This window comes from Lepidochelys kempii, chromosome 10, assembly GCF_965140265.1.
Source record: "Lepidochelys kempii isolate rLepKem1 chromosome 10, rLepKem1.hap2, whole genome shotgun sequence".
Classification (NCBI taxonomy): Eukaryota; Metazoa; Chordata; order Testudines; family Cheloniidae; genus Lepidochelys; species Lepidochelys kempii.
The window spans coordinates 4,483,134-4,503,426 of NC_133265.1; the positions used below are offsets into that span (position 1 = coordinate 4,483,134).

General features: G+C 50.0%; 1 protein-coding gene across 1 annotated transcript in view; it reads right to left on the bottom strand.

Annotated features, from left to right (window-relative positions):
• Nucleotides 1–19,836, bottom strand: part of LOC140918085 (testis-expressed protein 2-like) — a 40,691-nt gene extending 20,855 nt beyond the window's left edge. Inside the window, exons 1-2 of the mRNA XM_073361731.1 lie at nt 19,698–19,836; nt 2,110–3,497 (exon numbers count right to left, since the gene is read on the bottom strand). Of these exons, the coding sequence (XP_073217832.1) occupies nt 2,110–3,471 (1,362 nt within the window). The 5' untranslated portion in view covers nt 3,472–3,497; nt 19,698–19,836. The remainder of the gene's footprint in view (nt 1–2,109; nt 3,498–19,697) is intronic.
• Between the last annotated feature and the right edge of the window lie 457 nt (nt 19,837–20,293).

Consider the following 20,293-nt stretch of genomic DNA (forward strand, 5'->3'; position numbering starts at 1 on the left):
GGAAAAATCATGGAGCAGGTCCTCAAAGAATCAATCCTGAAGCACTTGCATGAGAGGAAAGTGATCAGGAACAGCCAGCATGGATTCACCAAGGGAAGGTCATGCCTGACTAATCTAATCGCCTTTTATGATGAGATTACTGGTTCTGTGGATGAAGGGAAAGCAGTGGATGTATTGTTTCTTGACTTTAGCAAAGCTTTTGACACGGTCTCCCATAGTATTCTTGTCAGCAAGTTAAGGAAGTATGGGCTGGATGAATGCACTATAAGGTGGGTAGAAAGCTGGCTAAATTGTCGGGCTCAACGGGTAGTGATCAATGGCTCCATGTCTAGTTGGCAGCCGGTATCAAGTGGAGTGCCCCAAGGGTCGGTCCTGGGGCCGGTTTTATTCAATATCTTCATAAATGATCTGGAAGATGGTGTGGATTGCACTCTCAGCAAATTTGCGGATGATACTAAACTGGGAGGAGTGGTAGATACGCTGGAGGGGAGGGATAGGATACAGAAGGACCTAGACCAATTGGAAGATTGGGCCAAAAGGAATCTGATGAGGTTCAATAAGGATAAGTGCAGGGTCCTGCACTTAGGACGGAAGAACCCAATGCACAGCTACAGACTAGGGACCGAATGGCTAGGCAGCAGTTCTGCAGAAAAGGACCTAGGGGTGACAGTGGACGAGAAGCTGGATATGAGTCAGCAGTGTGCCCTTGTTGCCAAGAAGGCCAATGGCATTTTGGGATGTATAAGTAGGGGCATAGCGAGCAGATCGAGGGACGTGATCGTTCCCCTCTATTCGACATTGGTGAGGCCTCATCTGGAGTACTGTGTCCAGTTTTGGGCCCCACACTTCAAGAAGGATGTGGATAAATTGGAGAGAGTCCAGCGAAGGGCAACAAAAATGATTAGGGGACTGGAACACATGAGTTATGAGGAGAGGCTGAGGGAGCTGGGATTGTTTAGCCTGCAGAAGAGAAGAATGAGGGGGGATTTGATAGCTGCTTTCAACTACCTGAAAGGGGGTTCCAAAGAGGATGGCTCTAGACTGTTCTCAATGGTAGCAGATGACAGAACGAGGAGTAATGGTCTCAAGTTGCAGTGGGGGAGGTTTAGATTGGATATTAGGAAAAACTTTTTCACTAAGAGGGTGGTGAAACACTGGAATGCGTTACCTAGGGAGGTGGTAGAATCTCCTTCCTTAGAGGTTTTTAAGGTCAGGCTTGACAAAGCCCTGGCTGGGATGATTCAACTGGGAATTGGTCCTGCTTTGAGCAGGGGGTTGGACTAGATGACCTTCTGGGGTCCCTTCCAACCCTGATATTCTATGATTCTATGCTGTGACACGCCCATGAGAAATGTGCTATAAAGTAGGAGGGGATGAGCGTGCAGGTAAGGTGTGGTGTGGTGCGGGCGTGAGTTGGAATGTGTGTGCATGCACGCGTGTGGGATGGCCTGGGGTGCACGAGTCACACACGTGTGCGGGGAGATGTGTGTGCTGAGCGGCGAGGTGGAAGGGGTGCGTGTGTTCATGGAGGTGTGGGAGTGAGCACATTATCTTTCACTGGCGTGGGGCCACGAGGACAAATAAAGTGCAGCTTTACAACAGCGACACAGCAAATTAACCCACGGCCCCCAGCCCTGCTCCCCTGGAGACGAGAGGGGCTTCACTGCCCTACCTCACAGGGGTATGTGGGGATAAATTCATTGTGTGGTGCTGGGGGATCATGGTAGTCGGAGCTCTAGCGGGACTGAAATAGACAGACACCAGCTGAGCTAAAGGAGGACGCTGGCTGGGGATTTGCAGTGGGCATGGTCGTCACACGCACAGAGCCAGTGGATTAGATACACGCTCCAGCAGCCAACCTGGTCCCGAATGTCTGGGGCCCACAGGGGTTCCTGTCGCAGCTGGGGTGCTGCCCTGTGGTGGGCGCTGTCTGCCTGCACCCAGACACCGTGGGGATGATCAGCACTCGGAGCACGGCTACCCGGCCCTGGAGTCGCACGTTACAGAGCCGCAGTCTGGATAACTGCTGTCCCCCTGGAGCAGACTGGCACAGTCCGACCCCTGAGCAGGCATCACCCCCTCCCCCCCGCCCCCGAATGTATCTCCTACCTTGAGGATGTCTCGTTCTCGTGGCTTCCTCGTTAGCAGCTCCGAGCGCCGCTTGTCCTGCGGGGACTGTCCCCGCCGGGGAGCCAGGGAAGGCTTTGGCACAAACAGCAGGATGACCAGAAAGCCCAGCACAAACCCACAGGCCAGTCCCAGGCAGAGGCCCGAGAGGTAAGGGGGCAAAGGCAGGATGAAGTAATTGTAAGCCAAGATGGCAATGCAGGCGAGGGTGTTGCATGGCACTGGGCTGCCAGGCTGGGCTGGGAGGAGCTCGTCCAGGGGCTGCCACAGCTGCACCTCCTCCGGGCCGTTCTCGCTCTGCTCCACTTCCACCACTTGGATTACGTCTCCACAGGAGCAGATCTCGTACCGGCAGTTCGAAGCGGGACCCCACTTGTGCTCCAAGGGGAAGCCGTCCTTCGCCTGGGTCCTCTGGATCGCTTTGCTCGCGTGCTCTCCCAGCCGGTCGCTCTCGGCTTTCCCGGGGCTGGGCCCAGTAGCCTTGGCGTCCACGCTAGTGCAGTCCCCACTGTGGCTGGACGGGGAGTCATGGACGTAAGCGCTGGAGTGGGGCAGTTTATACTTGGCCGAGATGCTGTTCTCATCCCCGATGATTTTGCTGAGCCTGCTGAGGGGTTCCTGCATGGCCTCGGAGAACCTCCTCTTTGTGTCTTCAAACTTGGCCTCCTGCGCCCTGAAGAAGCTGCCTTTGCTCTCCGAAGGGGAGATATTGGGGGAGGAGGGTGCTGTCCTGGAGTCCCCATGTCTGCTCTTGGGCTGGGTGATCTGCCTCCACAGTTGCACGTTGAGCTTCGAGTCGGATTTGGACTGCGTCACCTCGGGCTCCAGGTGGGAGATCTCCGTCGAAATGGACTTGACCAAGTTCAGCAAGGGCTGGGGCTTGAGAGGGCAGCTCTCCTTGGCTTGTATCTCGGTCGACAGGGACTTCACTAAGTTAATGAGGGGCTTGGGGCCCGGGGAGCCCTGCAGATTCGGGGGGGCAATGGAGCTCTGTGGAGAGAAGCCAGTCAGGTGATAGAAGGGGATGTCGGTCAGGAAGCCCAGCTCCGGAGGAAGAGCTGGAGGGAATGGCCTGTGGAATGAAGATCCAGGTTGGCGTTTGCACTGCCCGGTGTCCACATACAGAACTGCATTTTCAGGCAAATTGGCAGCTCCTTCCTCTTCGTCCTTATCCAAGGTGAAAATCAACTCACTCCCATCCAGGTTTTCCCAGTCCTCTTTGCTGCTGGCGCTGGCGAACTGGCTGGTTATCTCTTGGGAACTGACCATCGGGTCTCTTTGCTGAGGCGAGCCCGGGGGAGAAAAGCCCTCTGGCTCCAGGGAAGCTTTGGCGTGACTAGCCATTGTTTACATCTCTGCTAGTGTTGGTTCTGTAAGGAAGGCATAAATGAATCCAAGTGGGTCCGAGCCCAGCTCCTAGGGCCCAATTGACATCACTGTCTAGGAGAACTAGATGGAACGGGAAAAAAACATATAGGGGACACCCCCCCGGCCCCCACCGGCCCCCACCTGAATAGGTACTATGTGCACGGTGTTAATATGGAATGTATTATACCAAATATAAGTGATGGGTAATCCTGGCAAATTGTATTATGCTGATTCTTGCTCATGTATGCTACATATTCCACAATATCTTGGAGCAGTATAACAGCAGTTGTTCTAGGCAGATAGACAAACTGCAAAAGTCAAGACACAGAAGTGTTCTACCCTGGCACGGGTAGGAAGTGCCTTCATGGCGCACCAACTTTGGAAAGGTGTGTTTCCAAACAAGAGAGAAGAGGGGCTCAAAGGAGCACCAGAAAAACAAGGTACACAGCCGATAGGCGATTTTTTAGTCTTGGGGGATGTGCATAGTTTTATGGCTCCAATCTTGTGAAGACGTATACCCGCAAGTGACTTTACTCACATGAGAAGTCTTGCTGAATTTCATGGAACTACACATATGAGTTAACTTATTCACATGCGTAAGTCTTAGCGGGGTTTGTAATTTGCTGTCACATGCACACGAACAAACAACGAGGCCCAACTCCTGACACACACACAAATAACACTGACACACACTAGCCTGGGTGCGTTACCTTATTCCACCTACTTTTAAAAAAAATGCAACGTGGAATTTCATCTATCGCTTTTTTTTAAATCCGTTGTACGTTAGAAATGATGCCAGAAATCTAATAATTCTATTTGTGTTTTGGGGGCAGTTTACCTTACAGCACTATGATTTATTGGTGGTGACTGATCTTCTTAGTCTCTTATGGCTAATGGAAGAACAAACCGCCAAGTACTAAACAGCATTATCTTACTTTTCTAATTGTGTTGCTTGCTTAATAGATATTTGAGTTTAAGCCAGAGCTACCCATGTGTTCCACTAACTTTCCATTGGCAAATGGTTTTAAAACTGTATCTATGGCCCCAATTCAATTAAACAAAAGCTTGTGTTGCAAGAGGGAAAAAAATTCCATAATCTGAATTTTTACTAGATTTACAAAAAGTTTAACTTCCCCCAAAACTACTTTGTTTTACCAGAGAATTTTCTAAGTCATCACAAAATATTGCCAAATCGCTCCATCCAAAAATATCAGACAAACACAACCCTCCCAAGCTCCGCCAAACAATTGGTCAAAAAATCCAGCAGGAAACATTATTAATCATTATTTGCATTTGTGGGTATGCATTATTTGGAGAGGAAGGCTGTTCCAATGTCCAAGGCATTGGGCTGGGACTCGGGAGATCTAGGTTCAACTCTGGACTCTGTGCTGACTTCCTCTGTGACTCTAGGCAAGTGACTTAGGCCCAGTTCCTTAGAGTTATATATGGGAGTTAAGCACCAAAGTACCTTTCAGGATCTGTGCCTTAGTCTCTGTGGTCTCATTTTCCCCACTGTAAAATGAAGATCATAATGCTTCCTTTCACAGTCTCCCTTTACTGACCTTGCCTGTTTGGACTGTGGGCTCTTTGGGACAGGGACTGTCTCTCACTATGAGTATGTACAGCCCCAAGCACAGTGGGGCTCTGACTCTGTGGGGGCTGCTAGGTGTCACCACACTACAAATAATAAATGACAGTATTTGCTATTCTGCTTGGGAAGGGGCAGGAGTCGGGTGAAAACATTTACCATTCTGGACAGAAAACTCCTGCTAACGACACGCCGCAGGGCCACTTGGAAAGTCATAGTGATAGCTGGGCTAGAACTCTGCTCCCCCTGGCTCCAAAAGCACAGATCATTTACGCTACAGGAGAATCTTTATTCGCAGTATAGGGCCCATGACACACTGTTGAGCAGTTCTTATTCCATCCAGTAGGGGGTAGAAGAGATAAACATAAGAACATAAGAATGGTCATACTGGGTCAGACCAAAGGTCCATCCAGCCCAGTATCCTGTCTGCCAACAGTGGCCAATGCCAAGTGCCCCAGAGGTAGTGAACCTAACAGGTAATGCTCAGTGATCTCTCTCCTGCCATCCGTCTCCACCCTCTGACAGAGGCTAGGGACACCATTCCTTTCCCAGCCTGGCTAATAGCCATTAATGGACTTAGTCTCCATGAATTTGTCCAGTTCTGTTTTAAACCCTTTTATAATCCTAGCCTTCACAACCTCCTCCGGCAAGGAGTTCCACAGGTTGACTGCACACTGAGTGAAGAAGAACTTCCTTTTATTTGTTTTAAACCTGCTGCCCATTAATTTCATTTGGTGGCCCCTAGTTCTTATATTATGGGAACAAGTAAATAACTTTTTCTTGTTCACTTTCTCCACATCACTCGTGATTTTATATACCGCTATCATATCCCCCCTTATCTCCTTTTTTCCAAGCTGAAAAGTCCTAGCCTCTTTAATCTCTCCTCATATGGGACCCGTTCCAAACCCCTAATCGTTTTAGTTGCTCTTTTCTGAACCTTTTTTAACACCAGTATATCTTTTTTGAGATGAGGGGACCACATCTGTACACAGTATTCAAGATATGGGCGTACCATGGATTTATATAAGGGCAAGAAGATATTCTCCATCTTAGTCTCTATCCCTTTTTTAATGATTCCTAACATCCCGTTTGATATTTTGACTGCCACTGCACACTGCGTGGACGTCTTCAGAGAACTATCCATGATGACTCCAAGATCTTTCTCCTGATTAGTTGTAGCTAAATTAGCCCCCATCATATTGTATGGATAGTTGAGGTTATTTTTTCCAATGTGCATTACTTTACATTTATCCACATTAAATTTCATTTGCCATTTTGTTGCCCAATCACTTAGTTTTGTGAGATCTTTTTGAAGTTCTTCACAACCTGCTTTGGTCCTAACTATCTTGAGCAGTTTAGTATCATCTGCAAACTTTGCCACCTCACTGTTTACCCCTTTCTCCAGATCATTTATGAATAAGTTGAATAGGATTGGTCCAGGACTGACCCTTGGGGAACACCACTAGTCACCCCTCTCCATTCTGAAAATTTACCATTTATTCCTACCCTTTGTTCCCTGTCTTTTAACCGGTTCTCAATCCATGAAAGGATCTTCCCTTCTATCTCATGACAACTTAATTTACGTACGAGCCTTTGGTGAGGGACCTTGTCAAAGGCTTTCTGGAAATCTAAGTACACTATGTCCACTGGATCCCCCTTGTCCACATGTTTGTTGCCCCTTCAAAGAACTCTAAGAGATCAGTAAGACATGATCTCCCTTTACAGAAACCAAGTTGACTTTTGTGCAACAATTTATGTTCTTCTATGTGTCTGACAAGTTTATTCTTTACTATTGTTTCAACTAATTTTCCCGTTACTGACGTTAGACTTACCGGTCTGTAATTGCCAGGATCACCTCTAGAACCCTTCTTAAATATTGGCGTTATATTAGCTATCTTCCAGTCATTGGGTACAGTAGCTGATTTAAAGGACAGGTTACAAACCATAGTTAATAGTTCCGCAATTTCACATTGGAGTTCTTTCAGAACTCTTGGGTGAATGCCATCTGGTCCTGGTGACTTGTTCCTGTTAAGTTTCTCAATTAATTCCAAAACCTCCTCTAGTGACACTTCAATCTGTGACAATTCCTCAGATTTGTCACCTACAAAAGATGGCTCAGGTTTGGGAATCTCCCTAACATCCTCAGCCATGAAGACTGAAGCAAAGAATTCATTTAGTTTCTCCGCGATGACTTTATCGTCTTTAAGTGCTCCTTTTGTATCTCAATCATCCACTGGTTGTTTAGCAGTCTTCCTGCTTCTGATGTGCTTAAAAAACATTTTGTTATTACCTCTTGAGTTTTTGGCTAGCTGTTCTTCAAACTCCTTTTTGGCTTTTCTTATTACATTTTTACACTTAATTTGTCAGTGTTTATGCTCCTTTCTATTTACCTCACTAGGATCTGACTTCCACTTTTTAAAATATGCCTTTTTATCTCTCACTGCTTCTTTTACATGGTTGTTAAGCCACAGTGGCTCTTTTTTAGTTCTTTTACTGTGTTTTTTAATTTGGGGTATACACTTAAGTTGAGCCTCTATTATGGTGTCTTTGAAAAGTGTCCATGCAGCTTGCAGGGATTTCACCCTAGTCACTGTACCTTTTAATTTCTGTTTAACTAACCTCCTCGTTTTTGCAATGTTCCCCTTTCTGAAATTAAATGCCACCGTGTTGGGCTGTTGAGGTGTTCTTCCCACCACAGGAATGTTAAATGTTGTTATATTATGGTCACTATTTCCAAGCGGTCCTGTTATAGTTACCTCTTGGACCAGATCCTGCGCTCCACTCAGGACTAGATCGAGAGTTGCCTCTCCCCTTGTGGATTCTCGTACCAGCTGCTCCAAGAAGCAGACATTTAAAGTATTGAGAAATTTTGTCTCTGCATTTCGTCCTGAGGTGACATGTATCCAGTCAATAGGGGGATAATTGAAATTCCCCACTATTATTGAGTTCTTTAGTTTGACAGCCTCTCTAATCTCCCTTAGCATTTCATCGTCACTATCACTGTCCTGGTCAGGTGGTCGACAATAGATCCCTACTGTTGTATTCTTATTAGAGCGTGGAATTACTATCCAGAGAGATTCTATGGAACATGTGGATTCATTGAAGATTTTTATTTCATTTGATTCTCCATTTTCTTTCACGTATAGTGCCACTCCCCTCTCCCACCCTGCACGACCTGTTCTGTCTTTCCAATATATTTTGTACCCCGGAATGATTGTGTCCCATAGATTGTCCTCACTCCACCAGGTTTCTGTGGTGCCTATTACATCAATATCCTCCTTTAACACGAGGCACTCTAGTTCACCCCTCTTATAATTTAGACCCCAGCCAGTTTGTTACTGTGCCAAGCAGTGCACTCAAAATGAGTCGTTAGGAATGAATTCCAAAGCAGACTCCACGTTTCTGTGTTCCTGTTCCAAATAGCCAGGCTGGGGTGTCCAGTGCTGCTCAGATTTACAGTGGAGAAAAATAATACTTAGCACTTATAGAGCTTTGGGGGCCAAATGGAGCCCTGCCGTCAGCGGGTGCATCTAGCCTGGCCTGCTTACACCAGGCCTGCACTGGGCCCTGGTCTTCAAAGAACTTGACAGACACAAATTAAGTCTAGGCTCTGCAGCACCTGCCTCTGGCTCAGTTTGTATAATCTCACGCTTCATGGGCTTCATATTCCCTCCCTCCTCCTGATTTACATGAGCAAATTGTTCCCAGAATAAACCGGACGGATGCCCCAGTCCATCCAGGAATCATTGCCGAGAGGGAGCATCTCCTTGGGGCTCCCGCGAGCACCCATCGCACTGGACCTAGCCACTGTATTTTGCTGGAGAGCTCCCTGTCCAGCTACAAGGCCTTTGCAAACGCTTCCTTTTGCAGTCAGCTGCGTGGATGCGGCACGTTTGTTAGCAATGGTGACTGATTTGCATTTACACTTCTGCCGCTCTCAGGAGGCGTCTAGAGGTGAAGAACAAAGACGCCTGTTCGACTGCACTTAACCAGCCTCTCCGCAGCAGCCGTCTCATATCGTTCCACGCCGTGCAGTGGATGGAGATTTACCTCCTTCCAGTGAGATCACAACAGAAGGCTGAGGTTGATCTTGCAGCTTTCGCGGCATGCTGATGTTCGAGCTTCAGGGTTCACGATACCCTGCACTGCTGTCACCCGTTTTCTTGAAGCTAAACGAGGCTGGCATTTTCTGAACATGCCTGGCATGTCCCAGCCCACCTGGGGGGCAGAACAGCTGTTCTCATCCCCATTGTACAGATTGCTTAACAAAAGCAAAGTGAAGTTAAGATCAAGCACGAGAGTGGTGGGCAGAGCTGGGGAGAGAATCCAGTGATGGCTATTACAGGTGTGCCTAGAGACCCCAGTTAGGCCCCATTGTGCTAAGCCTTGTACAGCCGTGTCCCTACCCCAAAGGGTTTACACTCAAAGTAACCCAGGATTCTGGACTCCCATTTCCTTGCTCTGTGCACCAGAAAACACAGCCTTCCCTTCCTTCTCTGTACGATGGGGTATGCAAGTCCCGGAAGGGGTTAATGGGCTACTGGTGGCCCAATCAGCTTGCCCTGGGACACCTGGGGCAGGAGTCAGGCTTCCAGGGAGGAGCTAAAAGGGAGAGAGAAAGCAGATGCTGAGTTCTCACTGTGGGAGAGAAGGCTGAGCTGTTGCTGATCAGGTATCCCAGAGGAAAGGGAAGCATGAGAGTCCTCTGGAAGGTGCCTAGCTGGAGCATGCTGGAGGCTGGATGGAGCAGAGGAAGATCAACAGGGAAACTGAATCTGAGGACCTGCTGTCCTGCCCAGTGCTACAAGGGGGTTCTCTGGTAAGCATGTCCTACTACGCTGCTCTCAAAATAAAGCCCCTCCCACCCTTAAAACTCTTCACTAACTGCCTCTGGATTGGTCTTTGCTCCTAAATGTTGCAGTGTTGGAAGACTGGAGACCAGTGTATCAATACATGTTAACCGCTTGCCATGCAGGATTCAGGGTATATTTGTTGTTACTGTGGTTAGGCTTGTCTGGTAGCGATCAGTCATGTTAAATGAAGCTCTTTTTAAAGGTGTGGTTTAACTGATTATGTTAAGTGACTGGGGTTGTTTAACACCCTGTTCTGAGAGCGATTGTGATGAAAGATTCGACCAGTGCCCTCCTTAGGATGGTGTAGATGGGCCTTGGATACATTGCTTCTCAGCAACCACTTCACAGAACAGAACTAAACCCTGACTTAGCAGAGACCTTATTAGCTGCAAGGCCCAGGTCCTGCTGTCATTAAGGAATTTACAGGTGCAGACCCTTAATGCCAATGCACTGCACCGAAAAGCCACGAAAATGATTAAAAGATGGGAAAACGCAGCCAACAGCAAAAAGACTTCAGGAGCCCTGTTTATTTGTTTTTCTTATCAAAGAGAATGTCATTGAGCACAGTCCATAAGTACCTATATAGAGATCAGAAATTTGGTAATAGAGGGCTCTTCAGTCTAGCAGACAAAGGTACAACCAGATCCAATGAGATCAAAGCTAGACTACTTCAGACTAGAAATAAGGTGCAGATTTTTAGCAATGAGGGTAATTAACATCTTACCAAGGGATTCTCCATCACTGGCAATTTTAAAATCAGGAGTGGATGTTTTCTAGAAGATCTGCTCTAGTTAAAGCACAGCTACTGGACTTGCCACAGGAATTATTCAGGGTTGTGTTGTGCAGGAAGTCAGACTTGATGACTGCAACGGTCTCTTCTGGCCTTAAAATCCATGATGTTAAAAGCTCAGACCACTGCACGCTTACTCTGGTGTCAGACCAAATGAAGCTGCACTGCCTTAAGCTTCGCTCTGTATCAGGGCAGCATGCCCAAATGAGGGGTGTGCACTGGTGTATGTGAGCTAGTTACCCGCCTGCAAATGTCTTTCGTGTAGACAGGGCCCCATGTGAGGAGCAGCTAGTACAAGGATAGAGGTGCAAGACGGAGCCTGAGCAATTCTTCCACGATCCTTCTACTCTGCCAAACCACATTCAGCACCGTTCTTTATTATCTGTGTTGTGGCTGCACCCAGAGACCCCCCATCAGCTCATTGCACAAACACCTGGGAAGAGAAAGGCCCTGCCCCTGTCCCGATCTACTTGGCATGTTTCAGTTTAGCTATGTGGTGGCCTGCAGAGACCTTGCAGGTGGGTGCGGAGAGCTGGCTGGTCCCATAATGCTGCCACCCCAACCTTATCTTCAGCTACCAAATACCAGTGAAAGAAGCTAAAAACATACAAATAGTTTCCTAAGGTTCCTTTGTCCTTGTAAATAACAGCTGCAGTTGCCCCGGGAATGTTACACAGTTGCCAGTGGGAATGGAGCTGGTCTGAGCAATTTCCATCCCTCCCACGGATAAGAAAGCAGTGTACAAAGAAGGGTGAGTATCTTGATCCCTATTTTACAGATGGGGAAACTGAGGCCCAGAGAAGTGAAGCAACTTGTCCGAGAGGCAGAACTGGGCCTGGGAGCAGACCTGGCTCCCCGTGCAGGCTCAGACTGCTGCGCCTACTGCCTCTCGCAGAAAACCTGCCCACGGAGGAGGGGGTGGCCCAGGCTGTGAAAAGGGCTGTGAACGCTCGAGTCACACGGCCGTTGTGCAGATTCCCTAATGCTGCTTGCTCGCAAACGAGACCAGATTGTCCTGAGTCATGGTGTCGTCTCTGTACACTGAGCCCGCTGCCCCCTGGGTACCAGAACTAGCTCCAGGTATGGAATAGGCAGATACTGGCTCGGAGCAGCTTTTGCATTCAGAGCCAGATCCTGAGAGGCCCGGACCTTTTGCTGTGTCAGCAGCAAGTGCTTGAGGGCTCAGCACCTCTCAGAACTTGGCCTTTCTTCAATTATCCCAGTCATATTTTGCTTGGTTTTTAAAAGCTAAAAAGTCCGATATCCTAAGAGGCCATTAATACATCCACAGCCTGTTCGGTAATAACAGCTTGTTTTTATATAGTAGCTTTCATCCAGAAAGAACTCAAAGCATGGTACATGCTATATATAAACCACTGAAATGCAGCCACCTCTGGGGAACAATGGCAGCAGTGCACTGCACTGCCTCAGGGGGAGGAGGAAGGCTGGCCAAGGATGCCAGGACAAATCCTTATACTTAAGCTGGGGATCAGACAGGGGCCATTAATTGCCACACAAAGCAGGCTGCACCTTGGCTACAGGTCTTGTCAGAAAGACTTACACCCATTCCCGTTCCATGCAGTGTGCATCTGTCTTGGAAGGTTTAAAGAGCTGGAGAGTCTGCTGGGATGTCAGTGTGGACTTTCAGATACAGTAGGTAGGTTAAACCTGGTGCTTAGAACTCGAAGCTGTCCCCTGTGATTTTTACAGGTGAGCCTTGGATGATAACCTCGTGGGTTAGCTCCGGGTTCAAAATGGGAAATATTTAACCAGGGGAATTCTCTGGCTGCCATCTTTCCTCGCTGCCCACGTTGTGTTAATTAATTCAGTTCCTCAATTCAACCATTAAAAAGGCTCTTTGCACAAGAATTTCGGCCTGCTTTGTAGATCCAAGAGGTCTGAGAAGCGCTGGAGCTGATCTAAACCCAAGATCAGACCCATTTTGACCTACAGTTCATAAAAGAGCATACGATAGAATTATAACGAAGAAAACTCAGCATGCCAGTGGCAACTTTCATCTGAGGGTCTCAAAGCGCTTTACAAACACTCATGAATTAAGCCTCCCTGGAAAGTAGGGGAGTATTAGCCTCAAGGGGAAACTGAGGCACAGAGGTGAAATGTGATTCTTTTTTTGCCTACTGCTTCAAACTCCCTCCCTTCCTTTGAATGGTATCTTGCTCGGTGTGGATAACTAAGCTTACTATTCCCCCACTGTTGTGTCTTTTGCTCTTTACACAATGTACAGAATATGAAGGAACCCTATGGCACAACCCTATGGCACGGGTCCACATAACCGTGATTTGCCAGGCCTAGTTCCATGAATACACCAGTGCACTGGCAGAGTGCTAGTAACTCTGAAACATAGAAGGCGGGGGGTGGGGGGGTCACTTGAAAGCTCACAATCGTTATTTTTTGAGGCATATTACCCACTTCTGTACACCTTGCAAGGTGCTACAAACATCTACACAGACAAGCTCATCAAAAGTGACTACAGAGTTTGGATGTGTGAGACCTCCTAAAGGGGGCTGATTTTCAGAAAGTGCTAAGCACCTCCTCTCCCCCAGCAAAGAGTCCCTTGAAGGCATCTCCGATTAGTCACTCAAACACTGAGGCACTCCAAATCACTCGTCACTTTTGAAAATTTTGGCCAAAAATACTAGGAATGGGGTCTCAGCTGGACCCAAACTTCCTCAGAGCTTGTGGGAGTTTGGATCCAGGGGTCTGATTTGCTCCAATAGAGCGATGAAGGAGAGCTGCACCCTGAAATGGTCCAGTGTTTAGGATTGTTCAGTTGGGACAGTTTGGTCTGATCTTTCTCAAAAAGCACACCCATGTCTCTAGTCTGATAACATGTTAATTGCACAAAGCTGTAACGGCTACCGTGTGCTGTTTACAAATGCTACCTGATCATCTTGTAATATAAAGGTTCACCCAACTTGAATCTATCCAATTAAAGCTCCCAGCATCTTATTCCCAGATGAGCCATTGCCAAATTAGTGTTCATTTGTTGCAAAATTAGCCAGAGTTAATTGAAAAAATAATTTCCAAAGAGTTCTCTCCAGCCTATTAAACCTGTCAGTGGCTGCTTGAGAAGGGAGCAGGCTGCTGGAGACTGCACCAGAGTTTTGCTTCACTTCAAAGAGACTGATTTATGAGCCAACCAAAAGGGTGAGAAATCCCTCATCTAATTATCACTGAAATATACAGACACAGAAAACAAACTGCTGTGGTTATTAGTCTGGTGACTGGAGAGCTCTTCCAGTTGCTCTTTGATGAGGAAGTGATGCAATTTTAAGGAAACCAAACTGCAATCAAAAGATATAAATTATCTGCAAACTGACCTTTTTATAAAACAGATTGACATATTCCAGGCAAAAAGCTTGGCCAAACGCTGAGAAATCAAGCACCCACAAGGCAGGACATAGACAGAAAAGGCTGAAGCTCAGCTTTAACTCTGTCCTCTTGAGCTTCTGCTTTAAAATATTTGACTGATCACTGAATCCTAGAGTCAATACACATTGGAATTTCTTATACAGCCTCAGGTACAATCTTCAAGCTTGGCTTGATTTTTTTTTTTTAAAGTTGCAATGGGATCTACAAAACAAGCCTAGCTTGAAGAAAAGCAGCATTATTGAGTTATGGCTATATATTATGACAGCTGGTTCTGATTCAGATGGGTCAGGAAAGAGTAAATCCTGAACTAAAATAGGCCCTGGGCAGTTTTGTCTGGAGGTGCTAGCTTCGGAAAGAACTTTGCGATCAGTTTCGCCCTGAGGGTATCATGGCAGCACCATAGAATTCAGGTCCTGAGCTTTTTGGAAACGTCACCCCTGGGAGTGGAATTGCTTTGCCTTGCTCTTCACTGACTCGGTCCACATGATGCTCAGAACAGTGTTGCTGACAGTCCTGGGTGGAGCTGTCTCCAGCCCTCCTGGACCAGAGAATGGGTGCAGGCAGTGGCAATAATGGGGTGAAACTGGGGAGATGCTGGAAGTCCCTCTCTCACAAAAGGCCAAGGTCACTCTGTGCACAAACAGTGGAAGGGGGAGCGAGACAAGCTCTTTAGGGCAGGGGCCACCTTTGTTCTCTTTGTATAGCACCTAGCACAATGGCACCCTGGTCCATAACTGGGGCTCCTAGGTGCTATCGTAATACAAATAATAGGACCTGATACAGCCCAAAGGCTCCTACACCTCTTGGCTTCACTGCCTCACTGCCCATGACCAGTTGCTGCGTCAGACTCCTTCTCATCCAGTGGATTAGATCTGTGGCCCTTGTAAACAGCTGTTACAGGTCAGGACTGCAAGGCATTGGTACAGCTGTGTGTAGGAGCCTAGGACTGGGCCAGCAGGAGATGCTGCAGGTTAGCACTGAGGGGTTAGCAGAATGGTGTCGGGCTCAGGACTGCCACTGCAGGGGCTTGCAGGTGAGGACTGAGGGGCAGTGGCAGAGCTGTGCGGGTGGGGAGTCCAGGGCTGGGATGCGGGGCAGGGGAGGAGGCTGCAGGACAGCTCCAAGGTGCATTGGCAGAGCTGCGTCAGACCAACTGCTGGAACGGTAGGGTGGGTGCAGGCTAGAAGTGAGGGGACGAGTGGGCGCGGGGAATACTGTGTGTCTGGGCGGAGGGCCATTGGCAGGCCTGGGCCGGGAAGCTCAGTCCCAACCTCCTCTGTCCTGCCTAGCTGGCACCATCCCAGGGTTTCACCTTTCTGAGCATGGACGGTCACAGCTCGGCCCAGATAAAAATAAAACCGGCAGGTGCGGAACGTGTGACCACACTCCCCCACCTCGCGCCTCTGGGTCGCGGGGTAAGTGCTGGGCTGGTCACGAGGTGCTGAGAGTGTCGCTTTAAAATGGCCTGGAGAGCTGGGGGGGTGGTTGTGTGGGTGGGTGTTTTATGGGTGCCCTCTTCTCCTGGATGGGCTGAATTCTGATCTCTGTGGTGGGGGGGTAGCCCCAGTGACAAAGTTATACCTGAGCACCCAGGGAAGTCAGCAGTTCCCGGTTCCCTTTACTAATGCAGCTTGGGGAGGAATTTCGGTCTTCCACAGGGGATGCAAACTTAGTACCAACCTGACCACTGGCTAAAAGGAGGGGGAGTTCTTAAATCTTTTAAGGAGTCCCCATGAGCCTCTGGTTCTCTTTCTGTCCCAAACAACGACCAAGGGACTCTTTCTGTCTCAATGTGGTCTAGAGCTCAGGCTGCGGGGTTGGGAGTCGGATGACCTAGGTCCTAGTCCCAGTTGTGACCTTTGGGTAGTTGCTTCCCCTCCTTTGTGGTCTCTGTTTAGCTTGTGAGCTCTTCGGGGCAGGGACTCTCTCTTACTGTGTGACTATAAAGCACCTCGCACAAAGAACCCTGATCCCAGGTGCTGCCATGATACAAAGCATTATAATAACTTCTGTTCAGTGAATGCAGTGGGCACTCTCTCCTCCACAGTCTCGTCTCTGCACTGCTGTTTTCACTGACCCTAAGCATATAGCTCACATCCAAGAGCCCGGGCATCGAGGAGAGAGCCCCATTCCAGTGCTGACAAGCAGCAGAAATGCTGCCGTGCAGGCAGCAGGATTCAGACATGGGGTCCGCATGGGCTCAAGGCAGATGAGCACCACAGCTCTCATTGACCTCCATCGTAACGGGCCCTGACCCCTGCGGCGATTCAGGACTCCTGCTGTCTGTTCACTTGCCCCAGCTGACGCCATCCCCATCCACTGCCACTAACGCTGTGCTGGGCATCGCAGAGATCAGGCTGGCCGCACATTAAATGCACTGAGCCACATGCAGTCCCGGATAAGCATGTGCGTTCCCTGTTGGTGTTAAGGGGTGGAGGGTCTAACAGGCATGGCTCGAATCTCGATAAGAAGCCCCTTTGTTTAATCAGACTATATCTGATTAGAGGAGAATTTTTCAGGACAAAAATCCCTTACAAGCATGGTCTACTCTTGAGAGAGTATCGCCATGACAATGGTACCTAAACCATAGGTTATTGTAAAAATATTATAAGCCCAATTCATCCTTCAGGTTCATACTCTGGCAGCTCCACGGCGTATGTCCCGAGAGCCAGATCCCAGCTGGCGGAGCACTATTGAACTTAGTAGAGCAGTGCTGATTTACACCAGCTGAAGACTGGCCCCAAGGAGGCATTTGGCCCATTGTCTCCTATGAGCCTTTTCCTGCCTGTTTGATCCCTCTGAGTCGTAAATACCCGGTATTAAAAATAACACATCGCTTGTTCTACACACCACAAAGCAAGGCAGGTAAGTCGTGTCCTCAGCTCCCCGTTTCCCATGGGCCCCGCTGCCACCTCCAGTGACTTGCTGCTCTCTGATCCACAGGACGCACGCTCCAGCGAGAGGTCCTCGCTTAATGGTCCCTCGGCACCTGCCACCGATAACAAATTCCGCTTTGTCCTCTGGGAGGGAGCTTTGCAGAAATCTATCTGAGATGAATGACTGACCTAATTTGAAATGGCAGCATCCAGAAGGCAGAGTGGCTGCCACCGCCTGCCTGAGCACAGAGATTTCAAAGCCCTGGGCACTGTTCGATTCGGAGCTGCGCCCGGACCAGCTGTTTGTAACCAAAGAACCCAGAGCCCTCCATGTACACCGGGATCGTCACTCTGCTCTGGGTCTAGAGCAGTGGCTCTCAACCTGCAGGCTGCTTGTGGCCCAATCAGCACCCAGCTGTGTCCCATGTGACATCCTCAGGGCCATACAGGTAGTATATATATTGTGTGGATGTGGCCCCCATAACACAGAGAGAGCTGCATTGGCAGCCCACGGTGATAAATGGGTTTAGAAACACTGGTCTAGAAGGACAGAGGTGCTGATGTTCAGAGCATATTGCTACACAGGCTTGTTGCTTGGAGGTGATTGGAAAAGGACAAAGCTATGGGGGCGGTGTCCTTTTTTTTGCTTCTTCATGTTGGAGAACGAAGGCTGGAGCAAGCATGTTTCCTTTTATTTTCAAAATGTGTCTCTATTTTTTAGATTAAAAATTCAGGCCTCGTCTCCCCTGTCTCCATGGCCCACTGGAGAACTACTGGGCTTATAACATCAAAGGTTTTGAGGATGAGAGGGGATTGCTTGTGATTTTTATTCAGTTTTATCTAAGATTCCTTTTAGAATCTGGGGAAAGAGCTCTCTTTACTAAGGAACCAGCGCCTTCAGCTAAAGGCTCAGAAAGCTTCTGATCCACATCCCTGAGTTACCCAAGGAGTCATCTGACAAAAACAGGGAAGAAAAGATTTGAGATACCGGATATTTATAAGGGAAAAAAGAACCCTGCATGCCAACATGCTCACACATGCACCTTTCAGGCCCCATAAAGAAGCAAAACAAAGGGGATTGAATCCAGATCTTTTCTTTTGCAGATCACTTTCAGAGCTACTTGGTTCTCTTGCATCGTCAGCAGCTGACACCCACTTCAGTACATCCACCTGATAAAAGCTATGGGCAGGATCTTGCAAAGGGCTGTGGGTGGGTAGCAGGGGCTGGACTGCAGGATTGGAGCCTAAATATTACTGGCTGCTGGCATTGCATCCTGCAGCCCTTATACATGCGAGCAGCTCCCTGATCCTGTGGGGATCTCAAGGAAATCTCCTGGGGCAACTGCATGGAGACGAAGTGAGCTGTAGCTCACGAAAGCTCATGCTCAAATAAATTGGTTAGTCTCTAAGGTGCCACAAGTCCTCCTTTTCTTTTTGCGAATACAGACTAACACGGCTGTTCCTCTGAAACCTGCATGGAGACCCTTTGCTTCCAGTCTGTCTCCCAGCCACCTGGGGGCCTACTGCTGTCCCTGGACAGGACAGCTGTGTTGTTAGGGTTCCTTGACAGCAGCAGCCCCTTGAGCCCACACAAGGTGGTGATCCCTGGACTGAAGATTCAGTGTATTGCCTTGCTCCTGTTTGCCCTATGGGTTTGGGGGATTGGAAGAAACCTGTGGAGCCCAGCTGCTACCCTCAAGTTCCCAGCTCTCCTTTCCTTGCTCTCTCTCAGTCTGTGGATCTAGATCCACAGGGAGCCCCCCACAGGGAGCCATTGGAGGTGCATACTGAAGAGCTCCCCCCTCTCCACACACCCCTAGACTGATCCATTCTCATGATCCAAGGCACAGGGCATTCAGCCTGCAAGGTCCTTGGGGGAGGGGCTGTCTGTTGTAACCCCCTGGACAGCACCATGCACACATCTGCAGGCAATAGAAATAAAGAACAATGACCACTGCTCTGGGAAGAGCGATGCCGTGGCACCAGGTCCGTAAATCCTGCACCCTTCCCCAGCACTGTATTCACTAGACAGACAGGTAAAACCCACGCCAAAGCAGCCGAGGAGACTTCTGCTTGGCTGGGGGGATCCTGACTGCACTGGGAGGGGAGACACAACGGCCTATCTGTCCCTCTGTTGCATCCACCCACGGTCTTGCTCCAGTCGCTAAGTGGGAGCAGGAGTCTAAGGCCCTGTTAAAACTCTGGGGTGTGTGCAGCCCACAGACAGCCCCGAAATCGTTCCAGCCCTGTGCTCTTCCTGGCTCGCCCCTAACAGGAGGGCAAACACCAGGCTGAGACCCAGGCTGCCTCTGGGATTTCATAGAAGGGACCTCTGGAGGTCACTAAGTCCAACCCCCGGACCAATCCCCAATGTTTGCCCCAGGTCCCTAAATGGCCCCCTCAAGGATTGAACTCGTAACCCTGGCTTTAGCAGGCCGATGCTCAAACCACTGAGCTGTCCCGCCCCCCCTAAGGATTTGCAGCCTGAGGTCTGAGCTCCGGGCAGCCCCTGCGGGAGCGGGGCTTTGCGCAGCGGCCACGCAGCCCGGCTGCAACCCCGGCAAGTCCAGGCTGCCAAAGAACAAACTTCCAGGCGCCACTCCCCGCCGTTTCGCTGCGCGGCCGGGCTCGCAGGCTGGGGCCAGGCTCCCGCTGTTCCCCGGGCAGCGGGGCGAGCCCAGGCGGACGCGCGGGGGACTCACCTGCCCGGGAGCCGGGGGAGCGAGGCGGTAGCGGCGGGCGGGGCTGGCCGGCCCCCCGCCCGCTTCAGCTGGAGACGCGGGCGGCCGGAGAGCGAGCCCGGGGGCATGGCCGGGCGGCTGCCATCCGCCCACGGGCGGCTGCCCGCGCCGCAAGCCCCTGCGCCCGGGCGGCGCTGCTGCTGCAAGCGGCTCCGATCCCCGTGGGCTGGACTCGGCTCCCAGGGTCCCGGCTCCTGCTCCCGGCCCCTCTGCAGCGGCGGGAGCCGGGCCCAGGGCCCAGGCTGGGCGGGCTCGCTGCGTGGCGGAGCTCAGCGCGGGTCTCCCCGCCCCGCCCCGCCGGCTCCCGGGGAAGGAGCGCGGCGAGCCCCGGGGAGGGGGCGCGGCGAGCCCCGGCTGGCTGGCGGGAGAGCAGCCCGGCGGCGCGGGCAGCGGCTCATTGTCAGCCCCGGCTGCTGCGGCGTTGGCAGGGCTGGCGCTTTGAGCGGCTAGAGCCTTGGAGATCCCCCCTTGTCACCTTGCCACACTGTCAGCGCCAGCCTTCCTTAGCTGGGGGGGGGTTGGGAATAAGGGTCCCCCCTACCTGCAGGGGTGGCAGA